Source organism: Spea bombifrons, chromosome 12 (assembly GCF_027358695.1).
Source record: "Spea bombifrons isolate aSpeBom1 chromosome 12, aSpeBom1.2.pri, whole genome shotgun sequence".
NCBI lineage: Eukaryota > Metazoa > Chordata > Amphibia > Anura > Pelobatidae > Spea > Spea bombifrons.
The window spans coordinates 12,687,466-12,710,508 of NC_071098.1; the positions used below are offsets into that span (position 1 = coordinate 12,687,466).

The 23,043-nt window shown below is 39.3% G+C and overlaps 1 protein-coding gene across 1 annotated transcript in view; it reads right to left on the minus strand.

Moving 5' to 3' along the window:
• ZBTB16 (zinc finger and BTB domain containing 16) overlaps window positions 1-23,043 on the minus strand; it is a 59,201-nt gene that overhangs the window by 10,407 nt on the left and 25,751 nt on the right. The window contains exons 2-3 of the mRNA XM_053451457.1: window positions 16,497-16,594; window positions 5,572-5,658 (exon numbers count right to left, since the gene is read on the minus strand). Of these exons, the coding sequence (XP_053307432.1) occupies window positions 5,572-5,658; window positions 16,497-16,594 (185 nt within the window). The remainder of the gene's footprint in view (window positions 1-5,571; window positions 5,659-16,496; window positions 16,595-23,043) is intronic.

Consider the following 23,043-nt stretch of genomic DNA (forward strand, 5'->3'; position numbering starts at 1 on the left):
ACAGGTAAAGCTTATCTCTACGTAGCTAAATTTCCAGTTGAATCATTCAGCGCTACTAAAGAACATCTGGCACGTAATATTATTCAACTTCATTTATTTTACCAGCAGATCCCGTAGCAATATTACAAGGAAGGAGACAAATGGACATGGAGAGTAAGCTGTAAAAACTTTGGATTGTGGAAATTATGGAGAATCAACACAACTGAACGTCTCCTGGAAGACTGGAGTCAGTCAAAGATTACGCTGCAACCTGAAGCCATCCTATGATCCACTGTGTGTCAGGAGAGCTTTCCAGCATTTCATTGCAAAAGTATTGAAAATCAATGGCAAATATTTAGCAGCGCTGTGGTGGCCGTGAACTAGCTTCTTACGGGAATAGAATATTTAACTAAAAGAGGCTACTTGTACATTATTAAATGTTGGTATGCAATGCCAGTACGGGTGATCTTTTCAATGTATGATAAAGGTTGTAATAAAATACACTTGGTTAAGTGGAGGAAGCAAGAAGCAGAAGCCAGCTGATTTGGAACTGAGAAAAACTAAAAGAAGAAAAAAAGAAGATAAATAAAGAAGAAAAAAAAAGATATGCAAATTAAAATGGGATTTAGGGAACTATTGCCAAGTGAGGCAGCACATTTTAGGCATGAGGAGAACTTTGTCTTTCATGTGCTGTTACCCCACACAATACTTGACCACTATTGGCTAGTTGAGCACGCTTAGCCAGGCTGACTAATATTGCACCACTTATGCAAAAAGGGCCAGACTTCCAAACTACATATATTGTTAAACCCGGGTTGCTGGACCAACCTATGTCATTGTAAACCCTCTACCACAAGTTCTTTCAGGGACGTTGGGTGACCTAAAGAAGGGGCAAATCATTGTCGTCAGCCTAGAGGCGCCTAGTTATGATGTCATACTTTTCCGCCCTGTCTTTGCGCTGGAAGAGAAGCAGGAAGGCACAGAACAAAAATTGTTCTCTGCTGCCTCCAGCAAATAGGTTATATGATACTGGAACGATTTAACAACAATACTATTAATCAGTGATCATTTCATAGGGAAACATTAATGAAGTGGGCATGTGACATAATTACTGAAAATTATATTATTATAGTTAGTAGAAAAGGCCTAGACTATCCATCATTCACTAACCACCAGTGTAAGCTACTGTTACTCTATGGTAGCGACTTCTATCCCCCCAACTTATCAGCCTTTATTAGATTGTTAGGAATTCTCTATATTGTATTCATTGCTTGCAGACGCCTCATCATTCTTCACAAAACCTCTGTTAATGCCGTGTGCATAAATTGTGGCTCTAGCGATTACACAGAGACGTGCAATACAAATTTTACTCTAGCAACCTAAATTAGGACCTGTTCCTCTAATGTTTGTCCACTTTCACCCTCGCTCTTTCTCAAAGTACATTGATTGTTAAATTGGGAGAACAAAGATGCAGCTCCCTGTTGGCATTGGTGTAGCTGTGATTTCATAATAGAGAGATAAATAACCGGGAGAAGGACGGCTCCCCATACTTCCTTAGAAAGATGTAATAACACTTGTTTGGAACCCACCCCCCATCTTCTAGTGTTAGACTAGGCTAAATTTATTCCAGAGGCCATCTGGCCAGCGTGAGCACAAAGAAATGTCCTCTGTGAATAAGAGGCCATATTTGTCACACCCCCTTCACCCTGACCTCTCCGTCCCAAGTCTTTTCAAGCAGGGACATGGCAAGGTTCATTCTGGTTTTTTTCTCATGTCCATTGTCTGCATCCCCAATGGATAGCGACAATAGGGGCCGCCACTAACAATCACACTTGGGGCGTCCCCACGGACATCTGAATGAAGCAAGTGACAGCGAAACGTTAAAGCCTTTGGCGGCAGAAGACCCTGCAACTAACTGTACCAAACAAGGTTAACACCTTCCCTGCTGCTTCCTAGGTTAAAAGGGACAGTGTCCCTTGGGGTACTGGTCCTTTTGAATGGGGGAAATAAAAAAAAATAAAAAAAAAATAAAAAAAACTTTTGGTACAGATGAAATAGGCCTGAGATACAAAGTTCTGAAAGACTAGAGTTAAATTGCAACTTCATAGAACAACCAGTTCAACTGGACTGGACCAACCGGTCTAATTTTGGGAAACATTTTGTGACGTTACATTAAAATTAATGAATGTCTTTCATTTTTCATATTGACTTTAAGATTCCCATGGGATGCCAGTTTGTTACCCAGGATTTTAGCTTTATCTTTCTTAATAAAGTTAATACTGAGGTAAGAGAACATAACACAAAACACGAGGTTTGCATTTCTGGAAACATAAAAACATTATGCAGAAAAACTAAAATTGACATTATTCAGAAATAAAAACATGTCTCCAATTGAAGCCTACACTTTAAGGACAATAAAATACATACCTTTTGAATTTGCAGTCTTTCTGATCTAAAGTTATATTCCACAAAGTTTTTTCCAAAAAAGCATGTTTCCTGTAATTCCATTGTTTGTTGGTCATATTACAAAAGCAACCAATGGAATGGAGTGATAAGACAGAACTTTCCTTTGATTGAGACATGCCTAATTTCAGAGATTGCTCCAGAATCACTATTCATACATAATCTACTCGGTCTCTGTTGCACAGTTGGCCTTCTAATTTATACAAAGACAAATATTGAGTTAGTTGTGGTCCAGCTCACCACACGGTCACTTGCTCAGCCATAATAATGAAAATGTATACATGCCAGAACATTAAAAAGGACGATTTAGTGTCCCATACAGACTCAACAGACTCTTTGTTAGAACCCCTGGAACTCTTGAGCAAGCCACCTCTGGAGCTGGCTGGTGGGGAGTATAGCATGTATGAGAAATGTAGAAAAATAATATTGTTCCTCTTTAACCATGCATATAATAAAACATCTTTGTACATAAAAATGTGCAGCACTTTATTTTTGGCTGGATGATGCACCCAATGTAGTATTTTACTTTTGAAGATGTGTACATTGTTACATTTGGCTATTATATATCCTTTTACTAATAAAATAGGAGGGTAAGGAGACGAAGGGACGTTTGTGTTGGCTGCTGATCAAGCCCTCGATGTACAAAGAAAAAGGTCCTTAGGTCAGACCATGAGCCAACCCTGTGACTGGACAAAGATTTTATAAATCGGTCCTCAAGCTAAAATCGGTCTCTTTTGTAATCCTGTGCAAAAAAGGCACACTGCCACCTAGGATCGTTTTTTCAAAGTAGAATAGCTTTGTTAGATATTTTTGTACCTAATTTGCAATAATGTCCAGTGGGCTTACATATTCATAACATAAGATATCCTTAAAGACAAGTCCTTAAAGTTCTTGTGTCCAATGTATTTAATTATAGGACATATTGCACGTATGTACAGCGTGTCAGAGGAACATCTCGTTGGCAGGGAAGGTGATAATCAATTCACACTGTAATCTACTGTGCTGAATTATAAAACGCAAGACACTTTCATCTTCCTTTGGAGGAAGGGGGCTAACAAAGCTTTTCCAAGCGGACACAGTACAAAGGCTGCTGACTCCATAATCATAAGGCTTTTGTTGGCAAGAGTTTAAAGGTCAAATCTGCCCTCTTGCTAATCCCTAACCAACAGCATTGTCACGGTAAGAATGTCTAGGTTAGTGGTTGGGAGCATTGCGGAAACATCACAAAGTGGTATTTAAACTACAGTCTACCACCGTCACCTATTTTACCCAATCAATATGGTATACTCTACCACAATGGATAACACTCTTTATTACCGTCTCTGGTACACAAAAGGACAGGGGTTAATCCTCGGAAGGCCTTGCGCTTTCATTTAAATGACATTGTGTTACAGGTTATTTTGGATGGAGCTCCTTCTCTGCCAATCTTTTTGCCTAGTCTCGCTGATGAGCTCTTGGGTGCTTAGACACTAGCTGCATAAACAAAGTAACTTGGATGCACTAAAAAAAGTATTACATCATCATTTTTATTTGTGCACAGGGCACACACGGCCTACACTCAAGGCATGGACTGTCACACGAAGAGAGATCTGGTGTTTGCTTCTTATAAATTAGTTGAAATAATTTCAATGTATGCAATACAAGTTTTACGTGCTTTCCGGACAAAAATTTGAACTGTATTCCATCTTTATACTAAAATTTCTAACTTTTGGGCTACTGATGCCCGCCAAATAATACAAGGCAGGTTGATGTTTAAGGTAACATTTGTCCAAATAATCTACGAGTGATTACGTATCACATAACTACATTACCTGTAGAGGTTTGACATAACTTGCAATAAATGAAATATGTAACATCATAATATGTTTTAACATGTCATTTATTGATTTAAATGGGGCCATCACATTCTGCAACGCTGTACATTGGTTAAATAAGACATAACCAGTAGCTCATCACATAATTTAGAGTTACGGAGCAAAAAGGGGAGGAGGATCCTGCTTAAAAAGCTCGAAATTTACATATGATATCATTGTCATCAAGTTAGTATAGAGATTAAAGGACTGCCAGGTACAACGCAATTATTTTTTTTATGTATGATCTGCACAGAAGAAGAATAGCAATATGCAACCCTTGACGGTTTAATGAACTGAGCAGTACAAGTCCCATGATGTTTAGCCAACCTACAGGTTATAGTCCAATCTATCTGGACTGCTAGACTTCTGGTTAGATGCACCACTAGGAAAATCATAACTGTGTTTACTACAGTGTCCGTGATAAAAATTATATAAAAAAAAATATAAAAAAAATATAGCACAAGGACAGTTGTGTAGAATGTAACAAACAAAAGAAGCCACGTAATCCAGTGACCAAAATAAATAGTGTGTTTACATAAAGGTGAGTATCCAATACAGTGGATGGAGTCTTGTCACTGTGACCCGTTGTGACCTATTTTGGGCTGTCTAGGAGGTGTCTTTGGCAGGCAGCTGGCTCCTAGTGAAACCACAAGCTTCTAAAATCAGACAGTTGTATGCCAAGGTCAAGGGCAGAGACTCTCGAAGGACGGGAAATTTGTGGACATCTCTTTTATAGTTCCACAAAACTCTGCAGCCAAATAACACATCTAATTTTTATTCGGTATACTGTATATTGTCAAAATATTACAGGGGCAAAAATAAGGTCAATCAGTCATCACTTAAGTTTTACCATATACTCTCACTCAAATACATTGAGAGCAAATTGACAGGGCCACGGCCAAATCACTCAAATGTATAGCATCTAGACAACTGCTTATTTTAGATTATCTTAATGCCCATCTTAAATTAGATTTTTTTTAACCCATGGATTGCTGTTCATTGACGGAAATGCCTTTGTACAGAGTGGGAACATCAGCTTTGTATTTCATGTCATCCAATTAGGATCTGGGTTATGCAGGATGTTTCACTTTGACCTTTGATTTCCTTTGATCACCCAAAGCAGATGCAGGTACTCCGCGCCACTGATCTGTGCCCCAAACTCTTTAAACAAGTGTAAGCCGGTGGACAACCAGCAAAGGGTTGTATGTTCCAGGGGATGACTAGGGATGCACATGTATATGAGAGCCATGTTTAGTGAAGGAAAGTTTGTACACACCTGTATGCGTCCTCCGATGAGCTTCATAGGCATCTTCTTTAGAAAACTGAGATCCACACTGCTCACATGTATACGCCTTGGATCCGGCTAGGAGGGAAATAAACGAGAATGTGAAAATTTATTAAACAAAAAAGACAATTAAAGGCAAAGGATTATGGTTTGGTGAAGAGACTAATAAACCTCCAGCGTGTCAAAGGAATTTTACCTGCAGCCTAAAAATACTTTGTTCTAAAAAAAGATTTTGCTTTATCTCACTAATCACTGAAACGACCACATACTGGCCAACGCAAAGGGTGGTACTTGCCAAGAGGTCATGGCGAGAAAAGTAGAGGTTAGTCAAGAACAAAACGCGTGTCCCAAAAATCAATTCCCATAAAACTTAACTTTAGTAAATAGTAAAAAATCACATTAGCAAAAATAAATATCAAATTCCAGACCCTTAACTAATAGAATGCTGACACAGGAACTATTTTTTTTATTTAGGGTTACCCCTTAAGCGTTTCCTTTACAGGGATAGAGATTTTTCTTTTGGTATAAGACGACGTAAAAAAATAAGGCTTTGCATAACAGAACTTGGGAGACATTAGCAGTAAATAATAAAAGCCAAAATTACCTACTTTGTCAATTTAAAGATTTAGTCCCATAAATAACATTTTAATCTGGTAGAAACTTACAAGTTTAACTTATTGCAATGCCAAAGTTTGAGAGCGTGATGAGTCTTAGAACAGAGTCTCAAAAATTGTCTACACAATGAAGAAGCTGCACAAGGTCCATCAGCCCTCTACCCCTGCTCATGACGTCTAGCATCCCTAACACATTAAGACCCTGCGGGGCAATTCATGAACCTACAACATATTTAACATTTGGAGGAAACACTACCGACTACGGCTTAATGTATATGCCTGACCTATTGGTCCAAAAAGATATTCCAAAAAACCTTTTAATGACCAAGGACCATAGGAGGTTATGTTTGAGGCATCACAGTCGCAGATCTATCAAAAAGTCATGGTATTTGGCACTGTGAATTTCTTTGCAAGAGATCTGTCTTGTTTGGGACATGTGTCCAAAAATTAGGTCTGCCAATGAAAAGTTCTCATCAAAATGAGATCTTAAAAATGTAGTACATATTATCTACAAAAATACATTTTTAATAAAATAACTAAATTATCACATCCCACAGAATGAAGTTGAAGAGTCTCCAAAACCTTCCAAAAATCGTAACAATTGTAATATGCTATTTAGATAAGTTTTAACCAAGTTATTTAGTTAATTTAAGTAAGAGTTTATATTTAATAATGTACCATGATTCCTTTATATTAGGAATTTGACACGATCGCAGTGTAATATCTGGAGAACATATCGTGTAGGGATAGGATTACACATCATACATAAAACGGAGAGCCAGAAGGGACTGTTCCTTGAAATCCAGGACACCAAGCATGTATGTTTTGTTACATTTATATATTCTTTTCATTCTTATACTATGTCATCATATTAATATATTAGACACTAAGTGGAAAAAAAATATCAGCTTGTTTAATTTAACTTCTTCAGTGTTTTTTTTTTTTTTTTAAAGCCACGGTCATTTTGCTAACAAGATCCGCATGATCGCTCTGAAGAGGAAGAACATCATGTTCCAAAACACTTCTTCTGAAATAATAAAAAATAAATAAAAACATGAAAAAAAAAACCTCCAGCGCTGGGAGGACAATGAGTACAGACATAGCTTGCTTTATGGCAGGCTCTTTGTACAGTCTTATTTACAGTACTCCTTATCAGTACAGGAACAGCCCCTGCTTGCCAAATTCAAATAGCTAGAGTACTTTGTGTTCCCTGCGCCTTTTTTTTTTTGTTTTATATCATTGTCAACAACACAAGCAGGGGAGGAGATCTCCACTAGAAGAGAGAGAGTGTCTATACAGCCGCGATCTGTAGGCTACAGCCTTTAATTCATTGTTGGCAGCAGCTAAAAAACAGTTAACCTATTGGCTCGGGATGATTGGAGATTTAATCCTGCCTCATTTTAAAAGCCACAGATTACCTCTTTTCTAAGCAAAAAGGGTTTTATTCTACGGTAATTAGCAAGGGTATTATTTTATTTGAAAAGAACATATAGTAGCAGACAAGTGTCCGATTTCTTCTCGACGCAAAAAATTGGGCTATCGTTGTTTCAAACAGATGCATGAGTTGACCTGGTAGAAAACATTTGTGCATCCATGTTTAGGAGGGACACCCATGTTTAGGAGGGACATCCATGTTTAAGAGGGACATCCATGTTTAAGAGGGACACCCATGTTTAAGAGGGACACCCATGTTTAAGAGGGACACCCATGTTTAGGAGGGACACCCATGTTTAGGAGGGACACCCATGTTTAGGAGGGACATGTTCTCACCCCCACCGATGTTCCTCTTTTTCTAGGTATGTATCTATCAGTGTTCCACAGAATGTACCACAATATATGAAATCCTGTGCAGCTACACCTTTATCCACATCCCTAAAATGTTCTTCTTTGGCCATTTGGTGTTTTGGAGGTATGGTAAATTCTAAATGAGAAGCAATTAGCAGATATAGTCTACTAGTTTACTTTGATCATTCGATAAAACAAATGTATATTGACATATTAGTCCGAGAGAAATTAAAGTTTTTTGCCAAAGTTGAAATCTCTTATAGAGTCAACACTGAAAAAGATGCAAACGCTACACAAGCTTTTAGGACCCAAGAAGACACTTCTTCAGATCGAGACTGTGCAGGCCCAATAAAAGGTATCCGTTTTGACTAAAGACTCAGTAGATGTAGTTTTTTTGTTGTTTATTTCTTGTTTGGCTTTTGGAAGGTTAGGATGAAAGATGGTGTACTTTATGATTAAAGACCATTTCTTGGTTGGTCGGTTAGCCCAAGGAAATATGGACAAGCTAAAATAAGGAAGCCTCAAGAAAAAGATATCAAACATATAGACATCCAAATAACGTTTATATAAAATGAAAAAATGTAAATCAAGACTGGCATTTAAAACCTACAACAACACTTGCCAGATGTGCATTACGATTCTGCGCACTCTTATACAACGGGTCACCAGGAGGAGATATTTCAAGGGATATCGAATCATTAAACCGATAGAAAACGGGCATTAAGAAGCAAAATGTACTTTCTCTGTACACATGCAACATTAATATTTTACAACCTGTCGGGCTCATCAGAAAACAGTTTATGTCTCTTAAATTTCAAGGAAATGGCAGCTGCATGAGGATGTTTGATACAGAACCGGCAGTCACGCGGTTAAAACGTTGGACGTGTTTATTTCGGACAGTGCGGCAGACTGAGGTGTCCTGCCAAGCGCTGGCTATTTATGAGTGAACCTTATGATGCACTGTCACACACGTCCCTAAATATATTAACAGAGAGATTTACTGCTGGGACAGGAGCCAAAGACCAGGTACAAATTGTCCCAAGCTGCCACGCCATGCCAGCCCGTTAGCAGCTGTGGGAGGTCGTAACGGGTATAACTGGGAAAGGGATGCATTTTCTTTTTCGTGAAGAGGGTGTCAATCAGGTGACATAAGTTATTGGCAGCTCCAATGCCTGGTGACATCAGAAAACATCCTAAAATACTTACCCTGATCCCTCCATATGAGTTTGGAGATGACAGTTACAGGAACAACGTAGGACTTTTAGTGTAGAGTATTTTAATATAAAAATATTTTTCATGGTACTGCTCCATCTCTTAGCTGTAAGTCTGCCTTAAATAACTTTTTGCAAATGTCCAACAGCTACCATAATGAATACAGTCTCCACCTGAAGCTGCCCACCAGAGCCTGTTCATCTAACCTGCCCCCCCGCAGCTTGTTCCTTTAACCTGCACCTGAAGCTACCCCCATTGCCTGTTAATGTAACCTGCCCCTGATGCTAGCTGACCCCCCGAGAGCCGGTTCCTTTAACCTGCACATGTAGCCCCCAAAGCCTGTCACCTCTAACCTGCCCCTAAAGCTGCTCCAACCCCTCCTCAAACGGCAGTAACACGTGTGGCCAGTAGGCCGCGCCGCAGAATCCATACATAGACTTCACCCACAGTCATGTTTATTGTTGGTTTAATTAGAGTAGTGGGTGGACGAGTACCATTGTGTGTCTCTTTTATCATGTAAAACATTGCATGTATGTGTTCTATACATTGAGTAGCGTGTATATATTTCACAAACATATAACACGCAAAAACTAAGGTATTTGAATATTTATATAAACTGTATGAATATGTACATGGTGAATACATTTAAAGTACATATGCTAAAAAAAACAAAAAAAACCCAATTGATTTAAAGTCCCTGATCCCAATGCATTCCTTTAATTTGGTATAATAATATTCTATTTTGATCCATTAATTTCAAGTCTTAAAAAAAAGCAAAACAAAAACCAAAACCCACAAGCACAATGATTGCACAACTGCATCGTACGCAGAGACAGATACACACAGAAATCCATAATGGCCCCCGGCTTCATTCCAATCTATTTTCTGCTCAGCTGGCTTTAAATGAAGTTATTATGACTCATTAAAAGAGCCGCAAGCCTGTGGAAGTCAGCCAATTACAATTTTAAATTTATCTTGTTCTTTGGGGTTTGCAACGCAGCTTCCACACCTCTAGATTTCTACTACACACCCCAAATAAATCGACACCTGTGTGAATCTCACCCTCGGCTCACCTAAGGACCCACTACTTAACCCCAGCAGAGCGGAAATGACAATCCACAATGCAACAGATCATTACATTTGTCCATATGTTGTGCTAACATTTATACTGTAATTATTCAACAGCAGTTATTTTAATAACATTTTATTAGTCACTAGTATTATTATTATCTTTTATCTGTATAGTGCCAACAATTTACGCAGCGCTTTAGACAACACCTAAATTCAGGGTGTATGACAAGTCTGGAATTGACAGACTAAGACAAACCGATACATTAGGTAGAGAGGGTAGTAGGGTAACTATATGGATCATGGGAATGCAGATCCAAATACATACAAAAAAAGGTCCAGTCAATGCTGCACCCACTGTGACCTCTTCGCCACGTGACCCAGCTGTTGATCTGAATCACTCTGAATCCCAACGATGCCCATGGCCAGCATGCAAACCTAGAACAAGACGTCCATGAGTGAAAGACACCCCGGATCCTCTCGGATGAGGGGGTACGGGCTGGCTGTGGTTCCACAACTGCTTAGGACTCCGGGACTTTGTTATACCCCTGGCATGCATCAACCTACTCTTCTATATGTCGAGAAATACCCTTTAATTCTCTGCTCAGGGGTCTACCCCACGCCACCTACCCTTCTAGGCAACAAAATAAAGCATTATTTCTGTTAAAATGGATAATGCCAGTAACTATAGCTGTATAACTACACTGTAAAAGTCACATTGAAGAGTATTTAATACACAGGCCAGACTAAGTTTGTGGATGATACGGAGATCTGTACGATGGTATAGCAAGCACTTAGTCTGCTAAGGCAAGTCAGCACATGTTTGAGTAGGGCTTACAGCTCAATCATTCCCTCCGGCCTTTTGGACATGGCACAAACCTTTCTCAGTTCATACTACAGTGTGTCCAGCCTGCCCACTGCTATTAAACTGTCTTCCAGCCTCGGAGTACTTTGGGTCCTGGAGATACGCGGCAGACAACTTTCTTCTTCAATAGAGACTTTAGAAAATACACTCCCTGTTGGTTAGGGATTCCAGATGAATCCTTCAAATGGGGAGCAAGCTACAAAAAAACATGTTACAGGGCTTGGATGACTTTAATAAGCCAATGCCAGGTAGATACTCAATAAATTTAAGGAGAACATCGGGGTTGCCGTCTTGATGGTGAAGAATAAATGGTGCAACCAGGATAACCTTTAGCTTTTATTCAGCCCATGAGTGACTGAAAGGTAAACATTGTGCTTCCCCCTGAACGTCTGCCATTACAGTCTATGTCCGGTCAATCACCATCATCGTTATTTAAAAATATATATTTTTAAATGTTCAACTGAAATATTTAGACATTTGCTATCATTTGTATCTTATCTATATTCTGTTTTGCTGCCTGCATGATACAAAACAATGAGCAAGAGCGAGCAAAACTCTAGGGCAAAAATGGACCAAAAAACGCTAAATTGGAGCAACCAATTCTGCTTACCGGTCTACATCTAGCATTATTTAACCCCATGAACTCCTGTTCATTAAGCTATTTTGTTACAGCTTCCGTATAAAAGCCTATTAGCAGTTTTGTCCAGTAGCGTTTCATATTTCGACTAATAAAGCAATTTTGTGTTTTAATATTTAAACCGCAATTTAGAGATGTTCAATTTGGAGATATTAGACGGCACGGTGTAAAACGCGAGCGTGCCTCGTGGAACGGTGCTGTACGATTTGAGCGTAGAAGCCGCTCTAACCGCTGGATGTTCTCCGTGTAGAGAGACAGAACAATGCAGGATTGAACAGTCTGTGTTCTGCTCTGAAAGCACAGTGTGTACTGTACATCGCAGAAAAACTCCAAACAGCCTCTAGACACAGGCTGCTTCCATCCGCCATCAAAACACTTTGTCTTGCATACAAAAATAAGACCCAGAGCTGTATGGAATACAAAATAAGCCCATTACAGTACGGGAGGGAGGAGGAGGGGGACACGGAGAGGCGCTACTTAGCAACAACGCAGAGATTTAAAGCGAGCTGCCTGTTGGGCATGCGATAAACATTAGTAGCGGGAAAGCTTTTGCAGTACCTGGGACAACTGATGAGTTAACCTCTTAGCTGCCAGGAGCGGGAGATTGTCACGCATCGAAAAACATCTACTCCAAAGCGGATATATCTGTTTATTGCGCAATCAGGCGTACCGAAGCACACACTTCCAACGACTCGGCTTAAATTCTTAATTTCTTTATAAGAAGTCACAGACCAGGAACGATTGGACTCTATATAAGAGTACGGAAACATGTCGGGATACACACGAGTTAAGCAATTGGGTGACTGTCACTTAACTTCACGAAACTTGTTTTTACAAATCAACAAATAGTCACTCCAAAACAGAACTCACTTTTTAGCGCCATATTAACAAGAATGGATTACAGGAAAATGAAATTCAAGCTATACATACATACACACATATTCATATATATTATTGTCAATTTTGGGGGGGTGGTGTGAGAACACTAAAGACCACCAGTTTTCCGTTTATAATCGACTGTGCCAATAAATTCTTGATTTTCGTAGAAAGGCAAGGTTAACGGCCAAAAGTAGCGGGCATTGCAATGTATTTAAATGAACGGGAACAAACACCCTCTACAGTACCAAGCAGTACCCAGTACAAGGTTAATAGAGAGATGAACAGTCAAGGCGTAAACAGAGCTACAGAGAACAAGAGTATGAAAGAGGGTTTAAATAAATGATAACACCACAGCAACAGACATAAAAAGAGACGTAATAAAAGCAGGGACCCCGACCCACCCTCTCCGCAGGTTCCGCCAACCCTCTGCCATATTACTTTGTGAAATATGTCTTGCAAGATCCGTGCCAGAACAGGAGCTCAAACCACACCGAGCCTCGTTTGGGCTGTCAGGGCACGAAATAAAATAATACAGGGCAAGGAGGAGGAAGGGAAGGGGGGGGGGGTAATGTATTTTTCATCAGACTGTGTATAATTTATAAACAGCATTAAATAGTTTGCGCTGTCACCCCCTCCTCCCTGTGTGTGTCCCTCCTCTGTATCAGGGTTGGACGGCACTCAAGCCTGCATTAATTTCGGCTCTGGGTACAGTGTGTTCTTGGATTCACATCTGCGAGTGATCATAAACGCTGTGGAATGCTGGCAGAACATCCAGACCTGCCAGCGCGCCCATGACATCACTCTGGGAAAAGGCTGGGGGTGCCGGCCCAAGGCCAGGATTTGGCCTGGAGCTGTGTACGAATGGCGAGCACCCCCACTGACATGTTATTATAGAAACACACGTTCAGTACGTTTGCAGAGAATCTTCATAAAAATTACACCGAGCAATAACGTAATGTATTGTATAGGGTAACAAAATGTGTTCCTAAAGGAGCACCATCTACACTAAATACTTTGAGTAATAGCTATACTGAAGAGCTTACAATTAAGCTGGCAACAAGAAGAGGGTAAGCGTTGCCAAACCCGTTTCACACACCAACCACTACCACGGTGCAGAGTTTAAGTTCGTCTCGTAGCACAGAAGTTTTATATATATCTATTATGACCTCCATATTGACTCACAGGTGTATAAAGCAGTCGTCGTCCCTTCTCTTTGCTGGCAGGTAATGGAAGTCTCTCCTATATTAAGCCAAACAGGAGCAGAAGGGTTAAAGCCGGGTAGGACAGTGTGCGTAGGGGGGGTTATTTAGTTCGGAAAACACAACACTCGCAGTGTCTGTGCACCCAACATGAGCAAATACAATGTACCCAGCACTGTGGTGCAACGACACCGGACAATCGGGACATTATGCCTGCGGCAGACGGGTGCCAAGGAAGAGTAACACAGTGTACTCAGTGTAAGGGCTGGTGAGGGAAGCGGCGATAGAGCTTCCTTCAATTTGTTTACTTCTTAATAGTAATGTGGCTTTTAAAAGTAGAGACGGCTGTCATCCCTGCGCATGGATTGGCTTTTTCACGCGATAAAGTAGATCTAGATAACAACTGGACAAGAACTCCGTAACTTAGAGTGGATGCTAATGGTCTAGTTAACTATGTCTTTTAAAACCATCCAAACAAGAGATGAAATGGGCATAATCACGCTCAGACTACTCCCTTTGCTTGATTGTAAATAACTTGAAGCACCTTGCCTGGGGACTTGCCCAATGCCCTTCTATGCTCATTTGTATCTGTGTGTTGATTCCAAACAGCAAAGCATTCTATGGAGAGACTTCGTTCTGATGGACGGGGTTATTTTATCTCCATAATCAAACCTAAACCATATGCAGATATCCCCTATAGAAAAATAAAAACTACATTGTCTTGAGTTATTTAAGATCTATAATAATACACAGACTCCACTACTCATACACACACACCTCGCATAGTGATTATTTGAATGGACACTTTAAAAACATTGCTCCAGATGAGTTGTTTCTTTACTCCAACTCCGGGTTACATTAGAGCGAGGAGGAAAATAGAAAAAGCATGTATCTGTAATTGTGCATGATGATACACTTGGCTCGCAGCACTGTACATACTGTACCAGAGTTCTGGCAGGATCCCAGGGAGGGCACCGTGCCAGCAGCACAATAACAAACCCAAACCACCAACTAAAAAAATAAATAGATTAGGGAGGAGAAAGACAGGGCAGGCTTATAGAGAGATGAGACAGACGAGAGACAGCGGGAGAGAGACGAGAGACGCACACAGACAAGACAAAGAGACGGCAGTAAAGAGACTAGTACACAGAGAAACGAGAGGACCAAGATATAGAGATGGACGGAAGACAGAGGAACACAGCAAAAGGACAAACACAGGGAGAGGGAGACAAGCGGTGGAAACACACACTAAAGGGTCAGGGTGTGAGAGACTATATACAATACAGGGTAACAAAGACATAAAAAAAATGATGAGAGAACGAGTATGAAAAAAGACGTCTGCTGTAGGAAGTGAATTTTAACTTTAAACCTGTCAGTGCCTGGAGAGCCTCCCTTTACAAGAGAAGACCCATAGACCGGTTTTACACGGTTTGGGCGATCTAATATCTAAAGCCTGCTTGTTAGGGTTAGGCAACGACAGGCTTTGCCGTAACCATTCCTGTAAAAAAAAAAAAAAAAACCTGTAGGTAATCGGCATAAGTGATGACTTCCACAAGTCTTGTAATAGACACCTGTGTCCTTGCACAGAATGTTTCCCTATCCCTGCCTCGCTTTTCAAACAAACAAAAAAACGTAGAGATCGGCATCATGTACCCTACCAGCTGTTACAGGACTACAATACCCATGATGCCCAGTTAGAAAAATATAAAACACTTAAGGGGCAGGGGGTCTTAGAACCTGTTGGTCAACAATAGATGGCGAGTAACAAAATTCTACAAAGTAACTCTAACACTGCCACTACCAGAAAGAAAGAAACAAAAAAACTGACTACGATTTAATCTATGATACATGCAATGTGGCAAGTAATATTTGGAGGTTTTTGGGGGTTTTTTTGTCTAATACTTAAACATTTTAAGTCTCTTTTTGTTGAGTCAGAAGGAACTCTTCTTTGGTACATACAAGGCAGTGTTTTTATCACTGGCCACATGATGCAAAGCTACCTCCAGTTACCAAGACCCTAGGAGAAAATAACATGTGATGAAATGGCATATTGTCTATTTTCTCACAGAGAAGAGAAATTAATAAAAACAAAGTTTTAAAGTGCTCTAGGAAAGGTTATCAAGAGATACGCTGACTCATATTTGTCCACAGTTCCGTTTGAGTTTCATGTAGGTTTATTTATTATTACCCTGTTTTCTTTACCCTCATAGCTTAGATTTGGGGCAACTTTCAGAGACTTGTGTTTACTGTGAAACCTAAAACTTGTATTATTAACCTTTCACTAAGCAAATCAAATCTGAATTGAGTCCAAAATCCGTTCGACTAGGACTACAAGGAGACCTGTGGGACTGACTTTTCTTCAAGAAAAACTATGTGAGCATTAAACGGACGGAGATCCAAAGGGTGCGAGGATGGTTGGATTTACCTTTTAGGATATTTAACCTTGAGGCTCATCTTGGGTCAACTCTATCCTTTGTGAATAGACACCCAGTAGAGACCGGTCTGGTAGTTTAGGCAAACAGATGGACATATATTGACAAAGTGCAACCGTGGACAGGTTGCAGATATTGATACATAGTTATGGAGACACAGAGTCTCAGTCAAACACGCATAACACTGTGTGCTCAGCATCTGCTCTGTAGTTACATCAAACTTACCTGAATGAGCCAGCAAGTGCATTCTAAGTCTCAAACTGTCAAGGAACCTCTTTCCGCAGAGTTCGCAGCCATACGTCTTCATTCCACTGTGCAGCTTCCTGCGGGATCAACAGAAGAGACACCACGGCATTAGCCTTACGTTACATTTGACGCCTTCCCCAAATTTCCCCTATTTCACATATGAGATCCGATGTCTACATTTTATCACTCAAAATCATTTTGACCGATTCCAAAATCCCGAGTTCTAAAAGAAACCGCTTGGTAGAAAGTAGGTCACGGTTGTACTATGAACCAGATAAAAAGATAATGAATTAGATCTTTGTAAATACACACACTGCTGAGAAAGTAACCAGATTGTTGGTGGTATAATCAAAAGCGAAAACATAATGACAATAAAAGATATTTGACTACAAGAACGATCCTTTTAAAGCCGTAACATTTTTAAGTTATAAAGTAATAAAAACGGCTCCCAGTGTTTCAAAACATCATGTACTTTACTTCAAGGGAAAATACTGGCAACTGGTGATATAAATTCCTGCATCACTGCCAGACATTGCTAAAACTTCCGAAGGTTTAGAAAAAAAAGGAAATAAAAAATAAATCTGTCCTTCAACACAACTTTCAGCAGATGTTATTGTTAAAGCTTGTAAGAGAGAAATCGATTCACGTATACCACCAACATCCTAATAATTAATACATTCTTTCTTCCCTCTAATATTGCTCCTTTTCTTTAAATCCTTAAATAATCAGGCTATTAATAGGTCTTGGCAAAAACAAGATGCCTGAAGCCAAAATATTTTTTTCAGGGTCAAATACCTTGTGGATAAAAAAAAAATGGGTTAAAGCATTACAAGTATAACAACATTGTTTGAGGCCTTGTTTGCGAGTTGCAACTTCCTGAAAGATCAGCCATTTCACTTTCTGAAAGGCGATAAAGTTCTTCTGTAGGAAATACATCGCTGGTCCTTTATCACCGAAGGTGTCAACCCAGAAACTTGGGTTCCTATCCAAGAACATGAATAATTGAAAGTCTACAAGCTGTACAGTGTCTTCTAGGTTTGAAAGGTGTCTTATGGTAGAAGAGCGGTTTAATAGAAACTGTCCCGAACAGCCAAAATACCTCATTATCCTTAGCGTTTATAATACATACTGGGAGGAACATTCAATTAAACATTGCTGAACCCTAAACTTGCCTTTATACAGGATAAATATAAAGGGTATTTCCAGAGGACAAAGAACTTTATCTATTAAGTATACAGAAACAAACATCAGGACAGTGAGACCAACTTGTCTCAATTAACTGATAAGACTCGCAGATTACAGTGACTGATTTGACCGATTTATCTAGAAAGGCAGCGAGGCCGTGAATAATAAGCAAGGATTAAGATCTTGGACGTTTCAGTGGGGGGCAGAAATAAATAAAAGTTCTCTAAAATATATTAATCACCTTAGAAATTCAAGCAGAGTGAGAAACAATAAGGGAGAGAGCATTAAAGAAAGCGAGAGAAGAGAGAGCTATGGGATCTGAGCGCTTAAAACATAAAAGGTTATATTAAACGCCACACCAGTCACCTGTAGGGTGGCAAAAGGGCATCTTCGAAGTTTGTGCCTCCTACTCTTTCTATAGTCACTATAAAGGCCCTTTTACATCATTTCTCCATTGTTATTAATTGATGTCTTAGGATCGCTGGGCAGTATAGAAAAGTAGATTTGAAATGTATATATCAAGAGAAACGGATTTTTAATTGTTAGAAAATAAAGATTGCTCTCTCCCCAATTTAACACATTACTACATGCAAAATGGCGAAGAGCTACACATTTGTTTGACGTTCTGCTACGGCAACGTAAAGTACCTCCTATATGCTCTATGCTCTCAGAGTTCCTTTAAAGCCTTTTACATTAGAGAAAAAAGAAATCATAAGTATTGTTGGGTCTAGAATGAGACTTTGAATATAATCAGATGTAGGCATCCTAATGGCCCCACCACAGAGTGTATTCAGAAATGTTCTGCAGGATGACAATCACAACAGCTCAAAATTACATCAAATATTAGTTTATTGTGACATATTGAGGTTAAAAAGGCTTGATAAAGACTGATGTTGGTCTTTATCCCCACTATGTGACAGTGAATGAATGATTTGGAGGGGTTGTGACTATCCTCCTGTTTCTTGGGAATTAAAAGTCATGGGTTAGGTCATGATGCCTACAAGAGACCCAGGCACAGTAGACCACCAAGCATTTATTCTATAAATCCTATGGTCAGTCATATTATCCCTTTGGATTAGTAAGGCAAAGGCTTACAGGAACTGCTCTGATCAAGCTTAGGTGTTTACTTGCTGTCAATTAAAATTTCAATGGTACAATTATAATAAGAACAGATTATTAACTTAACAAACAAAACAAGTTTCCAGTCATCTGAAAAGATAGCATGGTGTTTTGATATCGGTTAATAATAGATAAATGTTGCTGTCTCTGTTGGTTTTATTAGTCACATAAAAAAAGGTCAACACACTTTGCTCAGGTGCAGAGACATGCAAATAAAGGGGCACGCTGGTCCATTAGGTCAACAAATGCCTGTAAACACAGAAATTACCCAATCCATACAACCTGGACTTTAAATGGTCCACACATTTAGGTCGCAGACTTGTCACAGGTCCCCAGCATTACATGGCATCAATCCAAATCATGGTTTGGAGTTATAGGTCTCCGGTGTGACTAGAGTCACAGACTTTCAACAGGTAAGTTTTCTCAGATATAATGAATACATCAACAAAAAGGGAGCTGAGGTTTTGACTGTATTGTTGTTCTACAGTAGAATTCTACTGGCTCATTAAAAAGGTTTCATAACCTTATGGTTCTGTGGACAAAAGAATGCATATCCCTCAGACAGTATAAAAACAGGCAACCTATTCACGATGGGCAGGGGGTGAATCTAGCGTAACAATGTCAAGGAACAGCTTGTTATCGTCTTGCTTTTGGCTCCATGAGAAACAGACCCCAAGCTCTCAGGGATTTACAATGCTTAAAAACTACCAGGCCAGGCAACCCAGAAACACAACATGACAGGGGGGGGGGTTATCAACCCTCAGCAGACTAATCACAGGTCAAGCAGCATTTGTACCAGTTCTCAACCTTAAAACAATACCTTTTTATCCCATAAAATGTGGCAAGAGACTTTTCGTTGCAAAATACCCTGAACACCTACTAGGCCGTTGCCAAGTCCCATAGGCCAGTGAAATATATTTAAGTCCCTGTTATATACGCCTTTTTAAGATTATTATAATTGGTTGAAATAATCAAATATGAAAACTTAAAGCATATTTATAACTGGAAAGAAAATGGTTCTTAAATCTTTTTAAGCTCCACGTGGCAATGAATCTACATCATGAGTGACCTGATGCGTATCTTGATAAGTTGTGAACGGGTCCCCGACAGCCCCGTGTTCTCTGTTCAGATTAGCTGGTATATGAAGGTGATCATGTCAGATGCAAAGTGAGATGCTGCCGCTCTAGACAGGAGGTCAGGAGGTAATGCGCTGATCAATACCTTGTTACACGCTCACCTGCCAAGCATGGAGCGAGCGTACATTTACAGATTTATGAAATAACATTATGGGCAAAAGTGTTTTTGTAAGCCAATAGGGTGTGTTTTTTTATGGTTTTAACCCTTACTAACTTTAAAGAAGGGTGCGACGATAGTATTTAATCAAGCAGTTCATGTCATTTTTCTTGCTATTTGTCCTGTAAAGTGTTCTTATGTGAAACACTCCGCAGGGCACCTGAACCCCACGTGGATGTTGGCATACCCGTGCATGTAAACGCATCCTTAATTAGGTTCTCTGAACCAACTTGGCAGGATAAACTAACGCTGCTCACCAGAAAGGACACTGGTGCTTTCAGCCGCGAACGCCAACTGATCCACCGAGAGGCTTATGACCACTCCGTGATGCGGCAGTTATTGTCTTTTAAAAACCTACAAAATAAGCTAAAAACAGGAACTATTTCAAAAATGTTATATTTTCAAATGATAGATTTTCCGAATTTCACTTTTTTGGGGTACCCACTTTTTCCATATACCACAAAATGTTTACTGGCATGGAGTGCCATTTTGTAGGGTCTAGGGCCCGGGTTTTGGTTCATTTTGAGGTTTTACCAGGTAAATTTGTCATGTGGCACAAAAGCACCAAACAGAAACATTTTGGAATAACAGAAGAAATATTAAAGCGACACCCAGGCTTTAGTGACACAAATTATGGTTTAAAAACCCCAAACTATTCACAACTTAACTACCAGATCCTTTTCACTTAGATTGCCAAATCTCAAAATCAATGTTATTGAATTTAAATGAATCCAACGTGTTTTATATAATACGGTATATAAGCGTTCTAGAGGGTCGCTTGTCTCATCTGGGAACTCAAAGGGTTAAAAAAAAGTATTAACAACAAGAATTAAGCCCCCAAAAGTCTATAGAAGGGGGGATTTTCTTGGCCAAAGCGACGTATGCGTTAGATCCATCTGAACTAGTACTAAGTGGAATTTTCTGTGTGCAGCACACAGCCAGCGCAGTGCTTAGGAAGTCTGACAGAAACCTATTTAAGGTCATTTATTGCCTTAATAAGCACCTTTGTCCAACAGGCAGTTTTTGACAACAGTGATAAATTCCAAATTTATGTCAAACATAGCATATGTTTAACAGCTCATTTCTAAGCAGAAGCAGCAGGCTACCCTATAAATCACAGCTCGGTTTGAAATGAAAGCAGATTATAGGGCCGGGGCTATTGAGAGAAATATAAATCAGGACAGTTTAACTCTTAACGCAGCACAAATTAACTAGATGGAGGGGAGTCTGCAGGCGGTCACAGTGCCAAAAAGCAAGCTAGGAGTTTAACCTGTTCATTGCAGGTCTGCAAGACTTACTAGTCAGTCTAGTTTTACACTGAACTAACATGTGATTGTGCACCTGATGGGGTCAGAATACATCATTTTTTCAAATTGTAGTTTAAAAAAAAAAAAAGGTTATTTTCCATCCAAGTACCACTGATAACAGTGGGAATTTTATTCACACGACAAATATCTGCTATTCATCGTATGACCACATTACATTTCAGGACACCTTCCAAATGCCCCTCTTTAGGAACGAGAGTCAATCTTTGAGACCTAAAAGATTTAACTGCCCCTCTTTCCTCCCCTGATGTCCTTCTTTTCGAAGAGTTTCGGATGTTTGCTGGTCTGAGTATCACGGCGTTCTATAGCCCTAAGAGTCACGATAATGTATATAAAAAAAGCACACTTAAAAATGTCAGAAATTATATAAAAAGCCTTCCTTTCACATATACAATTTTGTTAAAGCCCACCTCTGTCCGCACTGCCTAACATAAAAGTGTCCCTTTTTGGCCTTTTCAAGCGCAGCTTGGTATGATCCAGGATCACCAGGGCATAAAGAAAACCACCGGCGCCTCTCCTAGGAATATATAACCGCTTTTCACAAACAATTTAGACTTTTTAAAGTGATACTGGGGAGAAATTACTCCAGCCTAAAAAACAAACAAAAAACCCAATACATAATCAATTGAATGGAGTCCAACGCTAGGTATGGGGGCTTCAACCCTACAAGAAGTAGAGCGGCACTACTTCGAACAATAAGAACGTAATAACTATACTTAAAGCCCATGCCATTGCCAGCACTATGGTTGGTACATCCGAGAGCCGAGTAGTATCTACGATCACTCCTTTGATCCACGTTCTAGATGCTGGATTTTCATCATGTCATCTCTCCCATCCACTGCTGGAAGGTTAGCCGTGTTATGAGAGGCCAGACTATAAAAAGGCTCACAGTGTAAGTATTTCCTTTCCTATAAAATATTCATTACCCAGTGTGTGAGCCAAGTAACTGAGACCTCAAACATTTCTAACTTTGTACTGAAGCAATAACCGCATTTTATAGAATCCTTCTCCTTTTATTTATATCTGCCTATAAATATAAGGTTATACTGACAGCCGTTCGCAGACACACACATACAAAAAAAAACAAAAAAAAAACACAACATGTAGGATACATAAACCATTCTGTGTTGGTTTAAAAACAGATGGAAAAGGTTCACTGATTATTTCGAACCTTGTGATTCTATAGGTTATAAAGTTATTGACCGATGACGTCTATATCAAACCAGCATTTACAGTTTTACTGTTTGGCCAAAATAGAAAATAAAATAAAAATATATTATAATAATATATATAGTCTTTTTTTGGAACCAGTACAAAATTATGTTAGTTCTGATTAAATTTTTTTAAAAAGGAAAAAAAAAAATATATATATATATATATATATAATAATAATAATAATAATAATAATAATATAGTTATTTTAATGGTAGTTAATATATGGTTATTTTAATGGTAGTTAAAGCTTATTAATTAAAATTATGTACAGAAAAAAAAATTGAATGTGCCACAAAATATTTTTGGGACAGGTAACTAACCGATTATACAGATGCTTTGTTGGAAAGTGTACTACTCGACTCTGAGAAGAGACTAAATAAGAAGTCACA